At 46.0% G+C, this 21365-nt stretch overlaps 2 protein-coding genes across 4 annotated transcripts in view; both read left to right on the top strand.

Annotated features, from left to right (window-relative positions):
• The window catches only part of FICD (FIC domain protein adenylyltransferase), a 1034845-nt gene that overhangs the window by 904329 nt on the left and 109151 nt on the right, over positions 1-21365 (top strand). The gene's annotated exons all lie outside the window — the stretch shown is intronic.
• SLC8B1 (solute carrier family 8 member B1) overlaps positions 1-21365 on the top strand; it is a 111694-nt gene that overhangs the window by 82835 nt on the left and 7494 nt on the right. For all 3 annotated transcript variants that reach the window (XM_063913280.1, XM_063913278.1, XM_063913279.1), the window contains 8 exons: positions 11974-12032; positions 12874-12978; positions 13160-13327; positions 13736-13843; positions 14238-14294; positions 16794-16924; positions 17011-17152; positions 17377-17498. In XM_063913280.1, the coding sequence (XP_063769350.1) occupies positions 11974-12032; positions 12874-12978; positions 13160-13327; positions 13736-13843; positions 14238-14294; positions 16794-16924; positions 17011-17152; positions 17377-17498 (892 nt within the window). The remainder of the gene's footprint in view (positions 1-11973; positions 12033-12873; positions 12979-13159; positions 13328-13735; positions 13844-14237; positions 14295-16793; positions 16925-17010; positions 17153-17376; positions 17499-21365) is intronic.

Here is a 21365-nt window from a genome sequence, read left to right as displayed (position 1 = left end):
TCAGAGTGAACTGTTGGCCCGGGCTCTTAGAGGATCAGTCGTGCTCCGGCCGTGACCTATGCCTTGAAGACACGATGGTGTGATATCATAAGTCACAGCCGCCGCATCTCACCACCCAGCCAGCCCACCCGCCTGCATACACATCTTCCAGTTCCTGCCTGCATACACAGCTTTCTTTGCCCACCCACATCCACACCTGCCCGACCGCCCTCTGCTCAATATTCTCAGCACTCCAGTATGAACAATCCCCGCCACTGAGGGACAGGGAGGAGGACAGCTGACCGGTATGGGCTAATATTTGTTATTTTATTTCTCCTGTGGGGAACAATAGGATTTATGTGGGGAGAATAAAGATTTATGGGGGGAATAATGTGAATAATTCATGTGCAGAGCAATAGGATTTATGTGGGGAGAAATGTGATTGATTTATGTGTGAGCAACATGATTTATGTGGGGAACAATGTGATTGATTTATGTGGGGAGCAATAGGATTATGTATTGAGCAACATGATTTAAGTGGGTAGCATTGTGATTGTTTTTTTTCTGTGTAAGCCAATGTATGTGTGGATTTTTTTTTTTTACTGTGAGGGCCAATGTGTGTTTTGTTTTGTTTTTCTGTGGGGAACTGATGGTGTGCCTTGGCAATTTTAAAATATTGTTTGGTGTGCCGCAAGTAAAAAAAGGTTGAAAATCACTGCCATAGAGGATGCTGGGCGCCCGCCCGGTGCTTCGTTTTCCTGCATTGTTACTTGGTTAAGTATTGGTTCAGCTGTTGCTGTTCCTGTTTCATGCTGGTTGTCATGGTTTCTTCATGCTTCCTGCTGGTTAGCATGGTTTTCTTCATGTTGCATGTTGCTTAGCATGATTTCTTCATGTTGCATGGTTTCTTCATGTTTCATGCTGGATAGCATGGTTTTTTTCATGTTACATGCTGGTTAGCATGGTTTCTTCATGTTGCATGCTGGTTAGCATGGCTTTTCAATTAAGTGTGAGCTGGTGTGAATCTCTCCACTATCTGTCTATTTCCTTCTCTCTAAGTATGTCCGTCTCTTCGGGCACAGTTTCTAGACTGAGTCTGGTAGGAGGGGCATGGAGGGAGGAGCCAGCCCACACTATTAAACCCTTAAAGTGCCCATGGCTCCCAAGGGACCCGTCTATACCCCATGGTACTAAATGGAACCTCAGCATCCTTTACGGACTATGAGAAAAGGATTTACCAGTAGGTAATTAAAATCCTATTTTTTGAGCTTGTTCTTATATCACAACCACCTATTTTTTTTTCTTTTTGTTTTTGGTGGGTTTCAAAACAGATACTGAGTAAATCTGTGTTTTCTATACTGTGAAGTACCATCAGTGTTTTCCCATTAGATATTCAATTGCATTCTAAAGTGTGGTTTTTGTGGCTGATTTGAGCTGCAAGATGCAATCACATGGGGATACCACAGCACATCCACTGGGATTTCAAACTCTCTGCTTAGTAAATTTTTCTTATTCTTGTTTGGACTCCACATAGAAAGAAATTAGAATATGGTGAAACAATCTTGTGCAGCTGCCACCGGCTGGTGTATTTCCAAGTTAGCCTTCAGTTTACAGGGTAGTCCCTCCGGTTAGTAGGGACTCCGGTTGTTTTTATAGCAACTGTGTCCAATGTTTTAAGGAGATAAGTAATTGATCAGTGCTGTCATTTCTAAACCTCTTGAATCAAATGTAGTGAAAAGGTCTAAAATAACAATGTCGCATTCAGAATGTAGACTGTTATGATGTTGACCATAGTGAAAATGTAGACCTGCAACATGTTGACATTTTCGTTATGTCGATAGGCAAAATGTCAACATTTTGGTCAGGCTGTGGATGGGAGTGTTAAGGTAAAGCTGTGTGTATGGGGTGGGGGGAGTAAGGGTTAGTCTATAGAGCATGAATGAGCAATAAACAGCCCTCCAGCTGCTGTTACATTATACAGTCCAGCATGCCATGCCACAGTTTTATCATTCCCTGATGGCAGAATTAAGGGAAGGCATGCTGGGACATGTTCCACAGCAGCTGGGGGGCCGCTTATTGCCCACCTCTGCACTAGAGGGAGGGTTTGTACAGGGCCTTAACTAGGTATGTGCGGAGTGTGCCACCACACATAGCACTGTTGCCAGCACTTGTCAATTTTCTGTTTTTATTACTTTCACTTGTAGCTTACCCCCTTTTTGAAGCACAGCATCTCCTGACCGTTCCTGTCTCCTTCCCCCACACCTTCCATTGATAATTCCTATACAACATCCATGAACTTGAGAGCGCTTTGTTATTCAGTAACACACATTACTTTTTCACATTTCAAGATGCTGACATACCCGGGATTCAAACCCATTGCCTGTTGCATTGCAGTTAGATAGCACAATGAATAGATTATCTGCCCTTACATAGAAAGCTGGAGAATTCTCACTATTCGAAGCTTACCTTGTGCTTTGTTAAAAATGATCAGCATTGCAGCTGAGCAGACCTATATAGTTTGTGGCTGCAAGGGATTGGATGTGTGGCTCCACTCTACATAGATCTGTTCAATTGCAATGCTGATTATTTTTTTACAAAGTCCAACTGGTAGCTTCATATATATTGTAACCGGAATAACATCGAGCTCTCAAGTCAAATGCATAAATGTGGTATAATGGGGATTTGTGTCCACATTTTGTCATGCGCCTTATGTCCTTATTGGAAAAGGGTTGTCATCTTGACGTTTTGACTGTCGACATGTTGTACCCAACCCCACTTGCACATAGTAGATAGTATAAGTACATGTCAGTGACCACAGGAACTGCTGTTTCTTCTTGTTCTAGAAGTTTGTATCATCTTTGGTATCCTTCAACCATGTCTACTGATTAGCTTCAGTAATTGTCACTGTTTTTTTGCAAAGTATTGTGACAGCAAATATTAATCTGGGAAACCCTACCTGTTTTACCATTATCAGAGAAGATGGAAATTAAATTGTACATTCAATGGTATTTGCTCTAATAGAACAATTTCTACAGCCCAACAGTCTGAATCATAAAGATAATTCTAAGCATTCCTGTAGGAGTTAAACAATTTAATTAATATAGACTATAATGCTATTCTAATTGAAGGTCTAATTGATAGCAAAAAAAATTATGACAATTTAAGCATACAGTTCTCACCAGGATACAATATACAAATGCATATCTCTAACTAATGCAGAAATATTTGACTAGATAAGATATTGTTGTCGCTTACTACTATAATAGAAACAAGGTCATATTATTTCTATAGAATTGTAAACTTTAATAGAAGATGACATGTCTCTATGCAAAACTACTGTCTGGGTTTTCACCATTGTATTATGTGTGCCAGCCCCGCACATGAAATTGGCTGCATCCTGAATGAAGACATTGTAATTGGGAGGGTGCCAATCCTATATTTGTGCCATTCAGTGGAAGAATGGGCAAGAAAAAAAGTCTAAAATGACTCTGAACGTGGTAACACTGCTGAGGTTTTTTTCTCGCAATGACATTGTGCTTGTATCAAGAATGGGCTGCCACCCAAATAACATCTAGCCGACAGCAGTCCTGTGGTTACTAACACAATAAGGAACCAACAGAGCCTGACATGACATGTGCAGAGTAATGGAGGTGACACAGAAAGGCAGCTAAAAATAAACTACAGAATTGGCACGAAAATAAACATTGCAATGTACAGCTTGTCATACCTTTATCATAGCTGTCAGCCAGTGACACAGTGGAGTTTCACTTCTGTTACTGAAAGCAAGAAAAATTATAAAAACGTTTGTCAGGTAAATCATTGTTACGAGTTTGAGAACCTATGGTGGAGGCCATTGAAGTACACTGAGCTCATCATCTTTGTGTATCCAACTTGAGCTAATATATACTTTGTAACATGGAGTTATCCTACTGATATTAGACATTAGAAGATGGGTTGACTGTGGCAACAAGAATGTCCAGGTAGGCTATAGCATTTTAACAAGGCTTATTGGCATTATGGGTCCTAGAAAACATTCCCTGCACCATTATGCTACCATCATCCTGAACTGCTGATAAAAGGCAGGATTGATACAATTCATGTTGTTGACTCAAAATTCTCAGATCAGATAGTTTTTCCCCTGTACAACTGTCTAGTTTTGGTGAGCCGGTGCCCACTGTAACCACAGTTTCCTGTTCTGGTGGGAGTGGAACCTAGTGTGAGCTTCTACTGCTGTAGCTTATCCACTTCAGTGTTCAATATGTTGTGCATTCAGAGATGCTCTTTTGCATTACATTGTTGTAAGGGCCTCGTTAAATGAGTTATTGTCACCTGTGACAGTTTGCACCAGTTCACTCTAATCTACAGTATTTCATTAACAGGGCATTTTCGCCCACAGAACTGCTGCTCACTGAATGTGCTTTGTTTGTGCACCATTGTAAACTCTAGTCATTGTTCTGTGAAAATCTTGGAAGATGAGCAGTTATTGTGATCAGGGGTGTATCTAGGGGTCCGAGTGCCCCTGGCAAAGTAAGGGACTGGCGCCCCCCATATTTGAAATAGGGAAGGCACATGTGCAGAAAAGGGACATGATCTTGTGAGAAAGGGGCATGACCATACAATAGTTCCCCCAATTCAAATTACGCTACACAGTAGTAACCCTTATACACATCATGCCCACACAGTAGCAGTTCCCTTTACACATTATGCCCACACAGTAATTCTTATAACACTGACGAGACATCAGCAGTGCCTGGCCTGGCTGAGGATGCAATGCCACCCAAGGCCAGGTAGTATAATCAAATAGTAGTGCAAAGAGGTGCAGTGCAGCGCACAACCCAGTGGTGCAAGTAGAATTTTTTTTTTTGCGGTACTGTGTGTGGCCAATGAAAATGGGCGCGTGATGCACATATGCCCCCAATACTGCAGTGCCAGATACACATATGCCCCCAATAGTGCCAGATACACATATGCCCCCACAGTGCCAGATACACATATGCCCTCACAGTGCCAGATACACACATGCCCCGCAGTGCCAGATATGACCCCGCAGTGCCAGATATGACCCCACAGTGCCAGATACACATATGCCCCCATGTTGCCAGATATGCCCCCATGTTGCCAGATATGCCCCCATGTTGCCAGATACACATGCCCCAACGGTGCCAGATGTGCCCACACAGTGCTAGATATGCCCCCACAGTGCCAGATACACATATGCCCCCACAGTGTCAGATAAGCCCTCACGGTGCCAGATATACACCCACAGTCATATAGTTATAGTCCCCAGCACATAGCCATAGCCCCCACCTCCCCAATCAATAGTCGTAGTCTCCCCCTCTCCCAACAGTCATACAGTAGTCCCCATCCCATCACATAACAATAGTTCCCTGCCAGCTTAGACAGCCATAGTCCCCCTCCCTACACATAGCCCCTCACCTCCCCAAGCACATAGCCATAGTCCCCATCCCCCTGACAGCACATAGCTGTAGTCCGCCCTTAGCACATAGTAGTAGTCTCCCCCACTCCCAGCACATACATAGACTCCCCACACAGCACATAGCCCTAGTCCCCAACCCCACAACATCCCAGCAGATAGCCGTAGTGTCTGGCACTGCCTGCAGTGCCAAGCTGCCTGGGATGGAGGGCGGAGGATCGCTCTGCAGGCAGGAGCTGGCGCCGGTGTTCGGCACCGCACCAAACTACGTAAAGAAACTGAAAAAAAACTACAGCTCCCAGCAGCCCTTGCCGCCGGGTGCTCCCGACAGCAAAGGTTGCTGGAAGTTGTAGTTTATTTTCAGTTTCTTCCCTGTAGTGCATTGCGGTGCTGGACACCGGCGCCAGCTCCTGCCTGCTGAGCGATCCTCCGTCCTCCATCCCAGGCAATGCACAGGCAGCTTGGCAAGGAATTGCCAGACACTACGGCTTAAGGGATTCCACTCATTGGCCGAGGGTGGCACCGTTGGGCGGTGCCCCCTGATCAGCTGGCGCCCCTGGCGAGTGCCATCCAGGCCAATGGGTAGATACACCCCTGATTGTGATACTCAACAATAATTTCAATGTAATTTCTCTGACGTCCTAGTGGATGCTGGGAACTCCGTAAGGACCATGGGGAATAGATGGGCTCCGCAGGAGACTGGGCACTCTAAAAGAAAGATTAGGTACTATCTGGTGTGCACTGGCTCCTCCCTCTATGCCCCTCCTCCAGACCTCAGTTAGATTTCTGTGCCCGGCCGAGCTGGATGCACACTAGGGGCTCTCCTGAGCTCCTAGAAAGAAAGTATAATTTAGGTTTTTTATTTTACAGTGAGACCTGCTGGCAACAGGCTCACTGCAACGAGGGATTAAGGGGAGAAGAAGCGAACCTACCTGCTTGCAGCTAGCTTGGGCTTCTTAGGCTACTGGACACCATTAGCTCCAGAGGGATCGACCGCAGGACCCGTCCTTGGTGTTCGTTCCCGGAGCCGCGCCGCCGTCCCCCTTACAGAGCCAGAAGCATGAATTTGGTCCGGAAAATCGGCGGCAGAAGACTTCCGTCTTCACCAAGGTAGCGCACAGCACTGCAGCTGTGCGCCATTGCTCCTCATACACACTTCACACTCCGGTCACTGAGGGTGCAGGGCGCTGGGGGGGGGGGGGGGGCGCCCTGAGCAGCAATAAAAACACCTTGGCTGGCAAAATAATCACAATATATAGCCCCAGAGGCTATATATGTGATAATTACCCCTGCCAGAATCCATAAAAAAGTGGGAGAAAAGTCAGACGAAAAAGGGGCGGAGCTATCTCCCTCAGCACACTGGCGCCATTTCTCCCTCACAGTTCCGCTGGAAGGAAGCTCCCTGGCTCTCCCCTGCAGTCTGCACTACAGAAAGGGTAAAAAAGAGAGGGGGGGGGCACTAAATTTAGGCGCAGTATAACTTATAGCAGCTATAAGGGGGACATAATTCAGTTAGTCCCTGCATTATATAGCACTCTGGTGTGTGCTGGCATACTCTCTCTCTGTCTCCCCAAAGGGCTTTTGTGGGGTCCTGTCTCCTGTTAAGAGCATTCCCTGTGTGTGTGCGGTGTGTCGGTACGACTGTGTCAACATGTTTGAGGAGGAGGCTTATGTGGAAGCAGAGCAGATGCCTATAAATGTGATGTCACCCCCTGCGGGGCAGACACCTGAGTGGATGGACTTATGGAAGGAATTACGTGCAAGTGTCGACTCCTTACATAAAAAATTTGATGACATGCCAAATGCGGAACAGCCGGCTTCTCAGCTCGTGCCTGCCCAGACGACTCAAAGGCCATCAGGGGCTCTAAAGCGCCCACTACCTCAGATGGCAGACACGGATACTGATACCAGTGTCGACGACGAAGAGTCTAATTTAATGTCCACTAGGGCCATTCGTTGCATGATTGAGGCAATGAAAGAGGTATTACACATTTCTGATATAAACCCAGGTACCTCAAAAAAGGGTATTATGTTTGGGGAGAAAAAACTACCCATAGTTTTTCCCCCATCTGAAGAATTAAATGAAGTGTGTGAAGAAGCGTGGGCTTTCCCCGATAAAAAATTGGTAATTTCTAAAAAGTTACTAATGGCGTTCCCTTTCTCGCCAGAGGATAGGTCACGTTGGGAAACTCCCCCTAGGGTGGATAAAGCGCTCACACGTTTGTCAAAAAAGGTGGCACTACCGTCTCCGGATACGGCCGCCCTAAAGGAACCTGCTGATAGAAAGCAGGAGGCTATACTGAAGTCTATGTATACACACACAGGTGTTATACTGAGACCAGCTATTGCTTCAGCATGGATGTGCAGTGCTGCTGCTGCATGGTCAGATTCCCTGTCGGAAAATATTGACACCCTAGACAGGGACACGATATTGCTAACCGTAGAGCATATAAAAGACTCAGTCTTATACATGAGAGATGCACAGAGGGAGATCTGCCGGCTGGCATCTAGAATAAGTGCATTGTCCATTTCTGCTAGGAGAGGCTTATGGACTCGGCAGTGGACAGGGGATGCAGATTCAAAAAGGCACATGGAAGTTTTGCCTTATAAAGGTGAGGAGTTATTCGGGGATGGTCTCTCAGACCTAGTTTCCATAGCAACAGCTGGGAAGTCAGCATTTTTGCCCCATGTCCCCTCACAGCCTAAGAAAGCGCCGTATTATCAGGTACAGTCCTTTCGACCCCAGAAAAACAGACGGGGAAAAGGCGGGTCCTTTCTGTCTAGAGGCAGAGGTAGAGGGAAAAAGCTGCAGCATACAGCCAGTTCCCAGGAGCAAAAGTCCTCCCCCGCTTCTTCCAAGTCCGCCGCATGACGGTGGGGCTCCACAGGCGGAGCCAGGTATGGTGGGGGGCCGCCTCAAAAACTTCAGCGATCAGTGGGTTCGCTCACAGGTGGATCCCTGGATCCTTCAAGTAGTATCTCAGGGGTACAAGCTGGAATTTGAGGCGTCTCCCCCCCGCCGTTTCCTCAAATCTGCCTTGCCGACAACTCCCTCGGGCAGGGAGGCTGTGCTAGAGGCAATTCACAAGCTGTATTCCCAGCAGGTGATAGTCAAAGTGCCCCTACTTCAACAAGGACGGGGTTACTATTCCACACTGTTTGTGGTACCGAAACCGGACGGTTCGGTGAGACCCATTTTAAATTTTAAATCCTTGAACACATACATAAAAAGATTCAAGTTCAAGATGGAATCGCTCAGGGCGGTTATTGCAAGCCTGGACGAGGGGGATTACATGGTATCCCTGGACATCAAGGATGCTTACCTGCATGTCCCCATTTACCTTCCTCACCAGGAGTACCTCAGATTTGTGGTACAGGATTGCCATTACCAATTCCAGACACTGCCGTTTGGACTGTCCACGGCACCGAGGGTGTTTACCAAGGTAATGGCAGAAATGATGATACTCCTTCGAAAAAAGGGAGTTTTAATTATCCCGTACTTGGACGATCTCCTTATAAAGGCGAGGTCCAAGGAGCAGTTGTTGGTCGGAGTAGCACTATCTCGGGAAGTGCTACAACAGCACGGCTGGATTCTAAACATTCCAAAGTCACAGCTGGTTCCTTCCACACGCCTACTGTTCCTGGGGATGTTCTGGACACAGAACAGAAAAAAGTGTTTCTCCCGCAGGAGAAAGCCAAGGAGCTGTCATCTCTAGTCAGAGACCTCCTGAAACCAAAACAGGTATCGGTGCATCACTGCACACGAGTCCTGGGAAACATGGTGGCTTCATACGAAGCAATTCCATTCGGCAGGTTCCATGCAAGGACCTTCCAGTGGGACCTCTTGGACAAGTGGTCGGGATCGCATCTTCAGATGCATCGACTGATAACCCTGTCCCCAAGGACCAGGGTGTCTCTGCTGTGGTGGCTGCAGAGTGCTCATCTTCTAGAGGGCCGCAGATTCGGCATACAGGACTGGGTCCTGGTGACCACGGATGCCAGCCTTCGAGGCTGGGGGGCAGTCACACAGGAAAGAAATTTCCAAGGACTTTGGTCAAGTCAGGAGTCGTCCCTACACATAAATATTCTGGAACTGAGGGCCATTTACAATGCCCTAAGTCAGGCAAGGCCCCTGCTTCAAAACCAGCCGGTACTGATCCAATCAGACAACATCACGGCAGTCGCCCATGTAAACCGACAGGGCGGCACAAGAAGCAGGATGGCGATGGCAGAAGCCACAAGGATTCTCCGATGGGCGGAAAATCACGTGATAGCACTGTCAGCAGTGTTCATTCCGGGAGTGGACAACTGGGAAGCAGACTTCCTCAGCAGACACGACCTACACCCGGGAGAATGGGGACTTCATCCAGAAGTCTTCCAAATGATTGTACACCGTTGGGAAAGGCCACAGGTGGACATGATGGCATCCCGCCTCAACAAAAAACTAAAGAGATATTGCGCCAGGTCAAGAGACCCCCAGGCGATAGCTGTGGACGCTCTGGTGACACCGTAGGGGTACCAGTCGGTTTATGTGTTCCCTCCTCTGCCTCTCATACCAAAGGTACTGAGAATAATAAGAAGGCGAGGAGTAAGAACGATACTAGTGGTTCCGTATTGGCCAAGAAGAGCTTGGTACCCAGAACTTCAAGAAATGATATCAGAGGACCCATGGCCTCTACCGCTCAGACAGGATCTGCTACAGCAGGGGCCCTGTCTGTTCCAAGACTTACCGCGGCTGCGTTTGACGGCATGGCGGTTGAATTCCGGATCCTAAAGGAAAAGGGCATTCCGGAGGAAGTCATTCCTACGCTGATAAAAGCCAGGAAAGAAGTAACCACAAACCATTATCACCGTATTTGGCGAAAATATGTTGCGTGGTGTGAGGCCAGGAAGGCCCCTACAGAGGAATTTCAGCTGGGTCGTTTTCTGCACTTCCTACAGTCGGGAGTGACTATGGGACTAAAATTGGGTTCCATTAAGGTCCAGATTTCGGCTCTGTCGATTTTCTTCCAGAAAGAACTGGCTTCAATGCCTGAAGTTCAGACATTTGTAAAAGGAGTGCTACATATTCAGCCCCCTTTTGTGCCTCCTGTGGCACCTTGGGATCTCAACGTGGTGTTTAGTTTCCTGAAATCACATTGGTTTGAGCCACTTAAAACTGTGGATCTGAAATATCTCACGTGGAAAGTGGTCATGTTATTGGCCTTGGCTTCGGCCAGGCGTGTGTCAGAATTGGCGGCTTTGTCATGTAAAAGCCCTTATCTGATTTTCCATATGGATAGGGCAGAATTGAGGACTCGTCCCCAGTTTCTCCCAAAGGTGGTATCAGCTTTTCACTTGAACCAACCTATTGTAGTGCCTGTGGCTACTAGGGACTTGGAAGATTCCAAGTTACTGGACGTAGTCGGGGCCTTGAAAATTTATGTTCCCAGGACGGCTGGAGTCAGGAAAACTGACTCGCTTTTTATCCTGTATGCACCCAACAAAATAGGTGCTCCTGCTTCTAAGCAGACTATTGCTCGCTGGATTTGTAGCACAATTCAGCTGGCGCATTCTGCGGCTGGATTGCCGCATCCTAAATCAGTAAAAGCCCATTCCACGAGGAAAGTGGGCTCTTCTTGGGCGGCTGCCCGAGGGGTCTCGGCTTTACAACTTTGCCGAGCTGCAACTTGGTCAGGGGCAAACACATTTGCAAAATTCTACAAATTTGATACCCTGGCTGAGGAGGACCTTGAGTTCTCTCATTCGGTGCTGCAGAGTCATCCGCACTCTCCCGCCCGTTTGGGAGCTTTGGTATAATCCCCATGGTCCTTACGGAGTTCCCAGCATCCACTAGGACGTCAGAGAAAATAAGATTTTACTCACCGGTAAATCTATTTCTCGTAGTCCGTAGTGGATGCTGGGCGCCCATCCCAAGTGCGGATTGTCTGCAATACTTGTATATAGTTATTGCCTAACTAAAGGGTTATTGTTGAGCCATCTGTTGAGAGGCTCTGTTATATTTCATACTGTTAACTGGGTATAGTATCACGAGTTATACGGTGTGATTGGTGTGGCTGGTATGAGTCTTACCCGGGATTCAAAATCCTTCCTTATTGTGTCAGCTCTTCCGGGCACAGTATCCTAACTGAGGTCTGGAGGAGGGGCATAGAGGGAGGAGCCAGTGCACACCAGATAGTACCTAATCTTTCTTTTAGAGTGCCCAGTCTCCTGCGGAGCCCGTCTATTCCCCATGGTCCTTACGGAGTTCCCATATCCACTACGGACTACGAGAAATAGATTTACCGGTGAGTAAAATCTTATTTTTTGCTGTTTGGACTAAACATCAACTGGACATATTTCCCTTATTTTGCATGTCTTTATGCATCAAAACAAGGGAAATTCTTATCAGATTCGAGATTTGCACTAATGAGCAGGTATACCAAATTCAGTGGCCGGGTGTGTGTTTGAAAATATCAGTATACATTTTCAATGGCCGATTATATTAATAAGCACATTAATCCCTCACTGTGGAGTTCTATTAAACTTGTGTAATAAACTTTTTTTGTTTCCTTTTCCAGCTTTTGTCCTAATTTATCTGCAATCTCCAGAACACTTAGACTATCCCACAATGTGGCAGTATCCTTTCCTAAATGTTTAAATGCTTCACTTGGCTATTAGGAGTAGCTTATGGTGTATTATACTGTATGTTGCTGCACTGTTGGAGTAGTATATGTTGCTGAATATAGTAGTAGAATTAAAGTGGCGCGGTCAATGCATAAGGTAATCTAAAGCAACTAAAGAAATGTGCCCCCACTCCACCCTTATTATTCCCACTATTATCATTCAAACAAGTATGCATCCATACCTTCACACGTTATACTATATTATGCCCCCCATCCTGTGCCACATGGCAGTACTTCAATATACAAGCCCTGTGTTTCCCAGTCTGTGTACGAGGAAAAACAAACCCTTTGCCTGTCTCATAGGTTGGGGCTGGGAGACAGGTGCCAGAATGTTGGGGGAAGGGGGATGGGGGGGCGAGCTCAACAAAGCCCCTTGCGAGCTCGCTGCGCTCGACACAGTTCTATTCCCATGCTATGGGTGTCATGGACACCCACGATTGGGAGTAGTCCTTGTGGGTCGGCGTTCTGTCTGCCGGCATTTTGATTGCTTGGGATCCTGGCGTTCAGGATGTCTCCCTGGAAAAGGTGGCTGCTCTGGGATCATGAACTGGTATAATTTCTGTGCAAGCAATTATACTGACTTGGAAAGCAGCTTTGTTTCAGAGCATAAAGCTAGGCTTTATTAGAAGTGTCGACTTCCATACAGCGTAAGATGTTGGGGCATAGAGAGATGCATCACTATGAATACAGCTGCTCCTTGCCTCTGCCTTAGCAAATATATAATGCATTATTAGAGCTTCTGATTCGGACACTAGGTTGATGAGGATGTTGACTCCTTAACCGCTGTCTTCCATGGTGTCACCTTTTTGGCCTTTGGGAATGGTGCCCCTGATGTATTCAGTGCTGTGGCTGCTTTCTCTGACTCCAGGACTGCAGGCTTGGCTATAGGTGCACTCTTTGGTATGTTTGGTGGTAACTATAACACTATGTAAGATCACTACAAGTGAATAACTCACGTGATACAGAAACTTTAGCGACTCCAAAATGTCTGCAAATTAAGAATTGATGAACGTCTTCCCTGTATGTATTATTATGAAGCAATTTGCTAGTTTATTTGTAGTATATTTATTGCCTATTCCAGGTGCAGGTATATTTGTCACCACCGTAGTGGCTGGAGGCATCGCACTGGTGAAACCATTCACCGCAGCTTCTCGTCCCTTCCTAAGAGATATTGTGTTTTACATGTCTGCCATCTTCCTCACATTTTATGTGCTGTATCGAGGATATGTGGACTTGCCAGATGTTCTAGGTATGTGGTGGTTATACTGTTTCCATCGTTCCCTTTCCACCCGCCTCTTTTTTCCATTGTTTCTAATGCATCCATGTTCCTTTCAGTCATTTCTAAATTGGCTATCTTTTGTGTGTATTAATCCATATAACGGTCAATTGCTTCATGTAGATTTCACGGTCTTATGCTACGAATACCTGGCAGATCATGCAGCCACTGTTCCAATGCTTCATATGATTGTACTTCTGCAGACCAAAGTCGCTATGTCTAACCCCTGGCTCCAGCCTCCTTAGTGTAAAACATTTCATACTGTACTTTCTTTTTCTTTTTTCACGTTATCTTTTTTTTTTTTTCGTCTTTTTGGTTTTGCCTTGATTTTGTGTTTTTCTGTCCCATTACTGATTTTTCCATCTTGATTTGTTCATACAGTGTATTTGCTGCTTTACTTGGCTTATGTCCTCGTGGTGGTCCTGTCCACCTGGATCTACCAGAGGATGCGCCATCAGCTCTTGGCTGTCCCCAGCTTAGATGAGCCAGGTAAAGCAATTCTTGTTCATTTCTTTGTATCTTTTAACTGTACAAATTAATGTAGAATTTTATCCCTAAATAACATTTGTGACTTTATATTAACATGACTTTGAGTACAGGCTCATTTTCCATCAGTCACTATTCTTTCACTAGCTGCAATGCACGTGTGTGTGTATAGCCACATACATGTCAAATCAAAGATGGGCGTGCTGGAATAGGTTGTTAATATGTGAAGATAGAGTGGGTACAGAAATGGTTATAGAATTCACCAATTTGCTTATTTACGTTTATTTAGTGCCAGTTTATTCCGCAGCACTTTACAGTCTAGGCACAATGTTTTCTTTTCCTCATGACTAAATGTTTTCTTTTTTTTTTTTTTTTTTTTCCTTCATTTCTTAATTAGATCTTATAACGGACACAGAAGAAAACCCAGTTCCCACCCCTCACGGCTCTGAATATGGTATGTCCCCATAATTACTGAACTCTGCAGCATTCCATGTTCGGCACATTTAGATAGCAAATATTGCTGATTAGTTAATAATCAAATCGAAATAAAAAGCTAATTAATCAGTAATCCTTTAGCCCATATCATCCATTGAAAACTGATTTTAAGTTTCAGAAGTAGAATCTTGTTTACAGCCAAATAGTGCATAAAACAGTACAGTAGATGAGATGTTAAAGGGTATATTCAATTAAAGTCTGATCTATTCCGACATTTATTTGTCGGAATGGATCCAACAACCCCTATTCAATCCCATCTTAATTCGACTTTTTCAAGTCGAATTTAGATGGGACACAGAGGAGGAGAAGGGGGGACAGCCGGCGGGCATACAGGGAAGATCAGCGCTACAGTAGCGCTGCAGAGGATGTCACTCAGCCGCCCGACCTCACGGCAGCTTCCACCCGGCTCCAGCAGCGTGCATGAGCCGGGTGGAAGCTGGCGTGAGGTCGGGCGGGTGAGTGATATCCAGCTGCAGCGCTACTGTAGCGCTGATCTCCCTGTATGCCCGCTGGCTGTCCCCCCGTCTCCCTGCGGCTCACCCCCTCGCCTCCTCTGGGTCCGCATCTCAGTCCGACATCATTTTGATGTTGGACTGAGATGGTCAAAAAGAGGGCCAAAACCTGTCGGATTTGGCCCCGTTTTCGACACAAGCACGTGGATCGGCAGCTATTCCGCCAATCCACGTGCTTTTCGACAAGTCGAATTTATTGACTTGTCGAAAAATTTAGGGAAATATTGAATAGGTCGAATCAGGATTCGACCTTAAAAAGTCGAAAACTGCCGTCTTTTCGACAGACGGCAGTTTTCGACTTCAATTGAATATACCCCTAAAAGTATCTTTCAATTAAATAAAATAATGTAACAATGCTACAAAAATAATCAAGTAGTTCTTAGTTAAGAGCTTAATTTTTTTTTTTTCAATCTACCATAAATTTTCATTTATTAAAAAAATTTGTACATTATGTATTTCATGTGAAAGCTCCCTTCTCCTCTGCTCTAATGAGAAGGTGGCACATTTAAAATCTTGGAGTTCCCATAAGGAATCTCTTCCACTCTCCTTTGTACCGCCATATACTTGTGATCCCCTCCACCGCCAAGTACCTATTTTCAGTTACAACTTTCCGGCATCTTACACTTGCTATACTACATGTTTCCCAGCAACTGCTGCTTCAAGCTTCTGCTTCCAGTTTATATCCAAATGCCATTCTCCATTCCGATTACACCTATTTCACCGCAGGCAAATTGATTTAGGCATATTAACCAAGGCACGTGTAGTATTTGTGATTTTTCTATTATATTGCTTTTCTGTTTGTTATATTATAAGGGGTTTATGCCCAGCCTTTTAAAATTAATACTATTTTTAACCACTTCATCGAGTATGTTTTATATATTAAGAGTATTTTTATTTATTTTTTCAAAGTCAAGTTCGGTTCATTTGAGATATAAATGGAAAGTTGGACAGAAAAATAAAATATCTGTTTTACTTGCTGTATGAAGAGCGATGTGTTCACAGGAAGGTTACCTAAGTAGACATATCTTTAAAAATGTGGCTCTGCCAAAACGTATGGCACTGGTAGTACTGAAAGTGTTAAGTGGCCATACAGGCTGTTATGCAATTATACAAAGTATACCACTATCAGGTGCTTATTGCTATGTATACTTTGTAATACCCGTATTGAGGAAGTCTGTTTTTTATGTGCTGCTCTTCCTCTTTCTGTATTGTACGTCTGTTTTGTACTTCCTGTTAAATGCTGTGGACGTATTTAAAAGCGGCCATTGATGTGTACTGTAAATCCAGCAATTTCATGTGATCTTTCCGAACCAATGTCCTAGCAGCTGGCCGCAGAGAAATGTTCAGGAACACAGAGTGCGCTCCTTGTAGGGCATAGGCTTTTCCCAGTCTCATTAATACATATGTCTTACGTTGGGATCCCGTCAGCCGTCAGAATTCCAACACTAGTATCCCAACAGCTGGCATCCTGACCATGAGTATAGTGGGATGCTTAGGTTTAGGACCAGAGGTGGGGTGGTTAGGTTAAGATGCCACCCTGGGAGGTTAGGGTTAGGCTGCGGGAGGGGAGAGGTTAGGGTTAAGCTGCGGGGAGGGGTGTTAGGCACTACCGTGGGGAGGTTGGGTTTAGGCAGTAAGAGGGAAGGGGGGGGGGGGATTAGGGGAGAACATAGGTAGCTCACCCCTGTCGGTATTTCAATTGTTGGGAAGCCGGCGTCGGTTACCGGCAGTCGGGATGCCGGCGGTCAGTATACAAATACCCAATTCACCCAGAAGATATGTAATGTACAGACATACAAAAGGGTGAAGAGAAACTTTATGCAGATGTGACATACATAACATGTTTAGTTCTATGGTGTGTGTGTGTGTGTGTGTGTGTGTGTGTGTGTGTGTGTGTGTGTGTGTGTGTTAGGGATACTCTTTATCTCCTTATTTATCCTCCCCAGGAGATGAGTATCAGCCATTATTGCCTTTGCAGCATAATACCTGGCAAATTCTCCTGGAGCAGCTGAATCCAGTGGACTCGAGGAAATGGAGACAAAAACATTGGCCCTGGAAAGTCTTGAAAATAGTAAAGGTTAGCGAGGACTGGGAAGGCGGTGGGGGGTGATATCTCTGTTATGTATTTAGCTTTTACAATGGCATAAACATTTTCTGCTTTAGGTCCCTGTGGAAATGTTGCTCCTTCTCACTGTTCCCATAATGGACCCAGACAAAGAGGATCGCAACTGGCAGAGGCCGCTGAATTGCCTTCATCTGATCACCAGTCCTCTTCTCTGTGTGTTTTGTCTGCATTCCGGAACATGTGAGTACCAGCCCCATGATGTCACCATTCTACCCTGTACCATAAAGGGCAAATTTCTGTCTGTAATAGTCTTCTGTGGATGTTTGGAAACGAGTGCTGTAAGACCCCGTTGACACTTTCCTCTGCATTACTGCTATCTGTTTCTGTTTCTCCCTGAGTGATCATTGAAGGTCCTGTATGCCATTTATTGTGGCACCTAATGTGTTTTCTTTCTGCTCTCACAGATGGACTCTACGTTATTCAGGGAGTGCTGCCAGTTTGGGCTGTTCTGTTGCTGATTGGGACCCCTTTGGCAATCATTGTTTTCTTCACCACCACAAATGATCAGCCCCCCAGATATCACTGTGTAAGAGTCTGTATGACAACAAGTTTTATTTATAACACCCTCCCTCTTGACTAAACTATGTTCTTCAGGTATTTCAGCACCACATATACAGCTCCTTGCTAAAGTATTCACCCCCCTTTGCATTTTTCATGTTTTGTTGCCTCACAGCCTGGAATTAAAATGGATTGTTTGAAGGTTTGCATCATTTTAGTCACTGAACATTCCTACAACTTTGATGTGGTTTTTTTTTTTGTTTGTTTTATTGTGAAGCAAACAACAAATAGGATAAAATAACAGAGAACTTCAGCGTGCATAACTATTCATCCCCCTAAAGTCAGTACTTTGTAGAGCAAACTTTTGCTGCAATTACAGCTGCAAGTCGCTTTGCATAAGTCTATGGGCTTGCCACATCTTGCCACTGGGATTTTTGCCCATTTCTTTAGGCAAAACTGCTCCAGCTCCTTCATGTTGGATGGTTTCTGCTTGTGAACAGCAAACTTCAAGTCTGACCACAGATTCTCAATTGGATTGAGATCTGGGCTTTGACTAGGCCATTCCAACACATTTAAATGTTTCCACTTAAATCACTTGAGTGTTGCTTTAGCAGTATGCTCCGGGTCATTGTCCTGCTGGAAGGTGAACCTCCATCCCAGTCTCAAATCACAGGCAGACTGAAACAGGTTTTGCTCAAGAATATCCCTGTATTTAGCACCATCCATCTTTCCCTCGACTCGAAACAGTTTCCCAGTCCCTGCTGCTGAAAAACATCCCCACAGCATGATGTTGCCACCACCATGTTTCACTGTGGGGATGGTGTACTTGGGGTGATGGGATGTGTTGGGTTTGCACCAGACATAGCGTTTTCCTTGGTGGCCGAAAAGTTCAATTTTAGTCTCATCTGACCAGAGCACCTTCCTCCATACATTTGGGGAGTTGTCCACTTGCCTTTTGGCAAACTCGAAACGTGCCTTCTTATTTTTTACCCTAAGTAATGGCTTTTTTTCTGGCCATTCTTCCATACAGCCCAGCTCTATGGAGTGTATGGCTTATTGTGTTCACATGCGCAGATACACCAGTGTCTGCTGTGAAACTCTGCAGCTCCTTCAGGGTTACCTTTGGTCTCTGCTGCCTCTCTGATTAATGCCCTCCTTGCCCGGTCTGTGAGTTTTGGTGGCCGGCCCTCTCTTGGCAGGTTTGTTGTGGTACCATGTTCTTTCCATTTGAAGATGATGGATTTGATGGTGCTCCGGGGGATCATCAAAGATTTGGATGTTTTTTTATAACCCAACCCTGACTTGTACTTCTCAACAACTTTTTCCCTAACTTGTTTGGAGAGCTCCTTGGTCTTCATGGTGTGATGCCTCTTGCTTAGTGGTGTTGCAGCCTCTGGGGCCTTTCAGAAAAGGTGTGTTTATACTGACAGATCATGTGACACTTAGATTGCACACAGGTGGGCTTCATTTCACTAATTGTGACTTCTGAAGGTAATTGGTTGCACCAGAACTTTTGGGGTGCTTCATAGTAAAGGGGGTGAATACATATGCACATGCCAATTTACACATTTTTATTTATAAAAAGTATTTCTCTTACGTTTTAGAGGATGCTGGGGTCCACATTAGTACCATGGGGTATAGACGGGTCCACCAGGAGCCATTGGCACTTTAAGAGTTTGAGAGTGTGGGCTGGCTCCTCCCTCTATGCCCCTCCTACCAGACTCAGTTTAGAAAATGTGCCCGGAGGAGCCGGTCACAGCTAGGGGAGCTCTACAGAGTTTGACTAGTAAAGTGTTTGTTTTAGAGTTTTTATTTTACAGGGAGGCTGCTGGCAACAGTCTCCCTGCTTCGTGGGACTAAAGGGGGATAGTAGTGTCCGCCCTGCGGGGTCTGATCCATTATCTCTGCTGACAGGACTTTGAGCTCCAGAGGGGATAGATCGTTCCCCACCACAGGGGATTGCTCACCCCAGCAGCATGCCGCCACCCCCTTACAAAGCTGAAGATCAGTAGTGAGTGAGTTACCGACCCCCCTAACAAGCGGGGGGCTTGTGTGAAGATGGCGGCAACAGCGTAGGAGCGCAGTTAATACTGCGCTCCGGAGGCTCAGTGGTACATAGTGCAGCGCTGTGAGGGGCGCCCTGAGCCTACACCCTACACTGGTCACACAGCCTGTCGGGGTCCCGGGATCTCAGCCAGTATAAATCCTCAGGCCAGTATAATCCTAGGAAGAGCGGGAAGACAGCGCCATTTTGGGGACGGAGCTAATCCTCAGAGCGGACCTAGCAGTGTTCAGCGCCATTTTCCTGCCTGCACAGCACTGTCCAGTAAGAGCAAGTCCCTCCAAAGCAACTCCAGCTGTCTCTCACGGTACCAGGGGGTTGTAGAAGGGGGGGGGGAGGGTGCAAAATGACTGTGTAAGCTATTAAGGTGCACAGTCAGCGCTGACAGGGGGTCTCCCTTTATATTAATAGCGCTGTGTGTGGGTTGGCTCCAATCTCTGTGTCTCTCTTGCCATTCTTGGGGGTGAAACGCTGTCTGTCCTCCCGTGTGTGTGTGTGTGTGTGTGTGTGTGTGTGTGTGTAGTGTCTGTGGTCTCCATTAAGCAATGTCCAGGGACTGTGTCATATGCTGCGGAGGATATGTCCTCTCAGGATGATCCCATTCCATGTATGAATCTGCAACTCTGGCTTTACAGAACTCTATGGCAGTCTGGCCCAGTTCTGGTACCTCAGGGCTCCCCGCTGTATATTCACATAAACGTGCTCTTGCGCAGATCATGCAGGATGATACGGATACCGATTCTGACACTGCAGACGGTGACGGGGATGTGTTGCTGTGGGCAGCATCTCTTGCTAAAGGGGTGCAGTTGATGATAGAGATGTGTTGAATATTGCTGATACAACACCTGAGCAGGTTGAGGAGGCTTACTTCACTGAAAATAAGAAAGCCTCGCTAACCTTCACTGCGTAAAAGGAATTAAATGCTATTTTTGAAAAGGCTTGGGAAAACCCGGATAAAAAAATTCCAGATACCTAAAAGGGTTCTGGTGGCATTTCCTTTCCCGGTAGAGGATCGGAAAAAATGGGAAAACCCGCCTATTGTTGACGCGTCAGTATCCAGACTCTCAAAAAAGGTGGTTTTACCTGTTCCAGGATCTACCGCCTTGAAAGAGCCGGCTGATCGTGAAATTGATAATACGCTCAAATCCATGTACACGGCTTCTGGGGCAATACTACGTCCCACTATTGCCAGTGCTTGGATTGCCAAAGCTATAGTAAAGTTGGTTAGGCACGTTATTTGAAGACTTGGATACTATGGAGAAATGTGATGTTGAATTGTTTTTACGTAACATTCAGGATTCGGCAGGATTTCTGGTAGAATCCGTGAAAGACCTGGGTTCCATGGCTGCGGGAATTTCTTCCATGTCTGTATCAGCTCGTCGAGTATTGTGGTTGCGCCAGTGGTCTGCCGACGCGGAATCCAGGTCAGGCTCTCTTTGGGGAAGCGTTAGATGCGTGGATCTCCACGGCTACGGCTGGTAAGTCACCTTTTCTTCCCTCAGCTACACCTGATCCGAAGAAACCCTTTTCTTCAGCTACATCACAGCCCTTTCGGTCTACTAAGCCCAGAAAGGCCAAGCCGTCCAACACCTTCTTTCGGGGAGGTCGACCCAAGTCCAAGAAACCTGCGGCTGCAGGTTCCCAGGAACAGAAACTTGCTTCAGGTACACCAAAGTCCTCCGCATGATGGTGGACTGCACGCCCCGGAGGTGGGGCCAGTGGGAGCAAGACTCTGACTTTTCAGTCACGTCTGGGTGTCATCCGGCCTGGACCCCTGGGTGCAAGATATTGTGTCTCAGGGGTACGGCTGGAATTTCAAAATCTCCTTCCTCA

This window comes from Pseudophryne corroboree, chromosome 1 (genome assembly GCF_028390025.1).
Source record: "Pseudophryne corroboree isolate aPseCor3 chromosome 1, aPseCor3.hap2, whole genome shotgun sequence".
Lineage (NCBI taxonomy): Eukaryota > Metazoa > Chordata > Amphibia > Anura > Myobatrachidae > Pseudophryne > Pseudophryne corroboree.
This window is presented reverse-complemented; position numbering and strand designations above follow the sequence as displayed.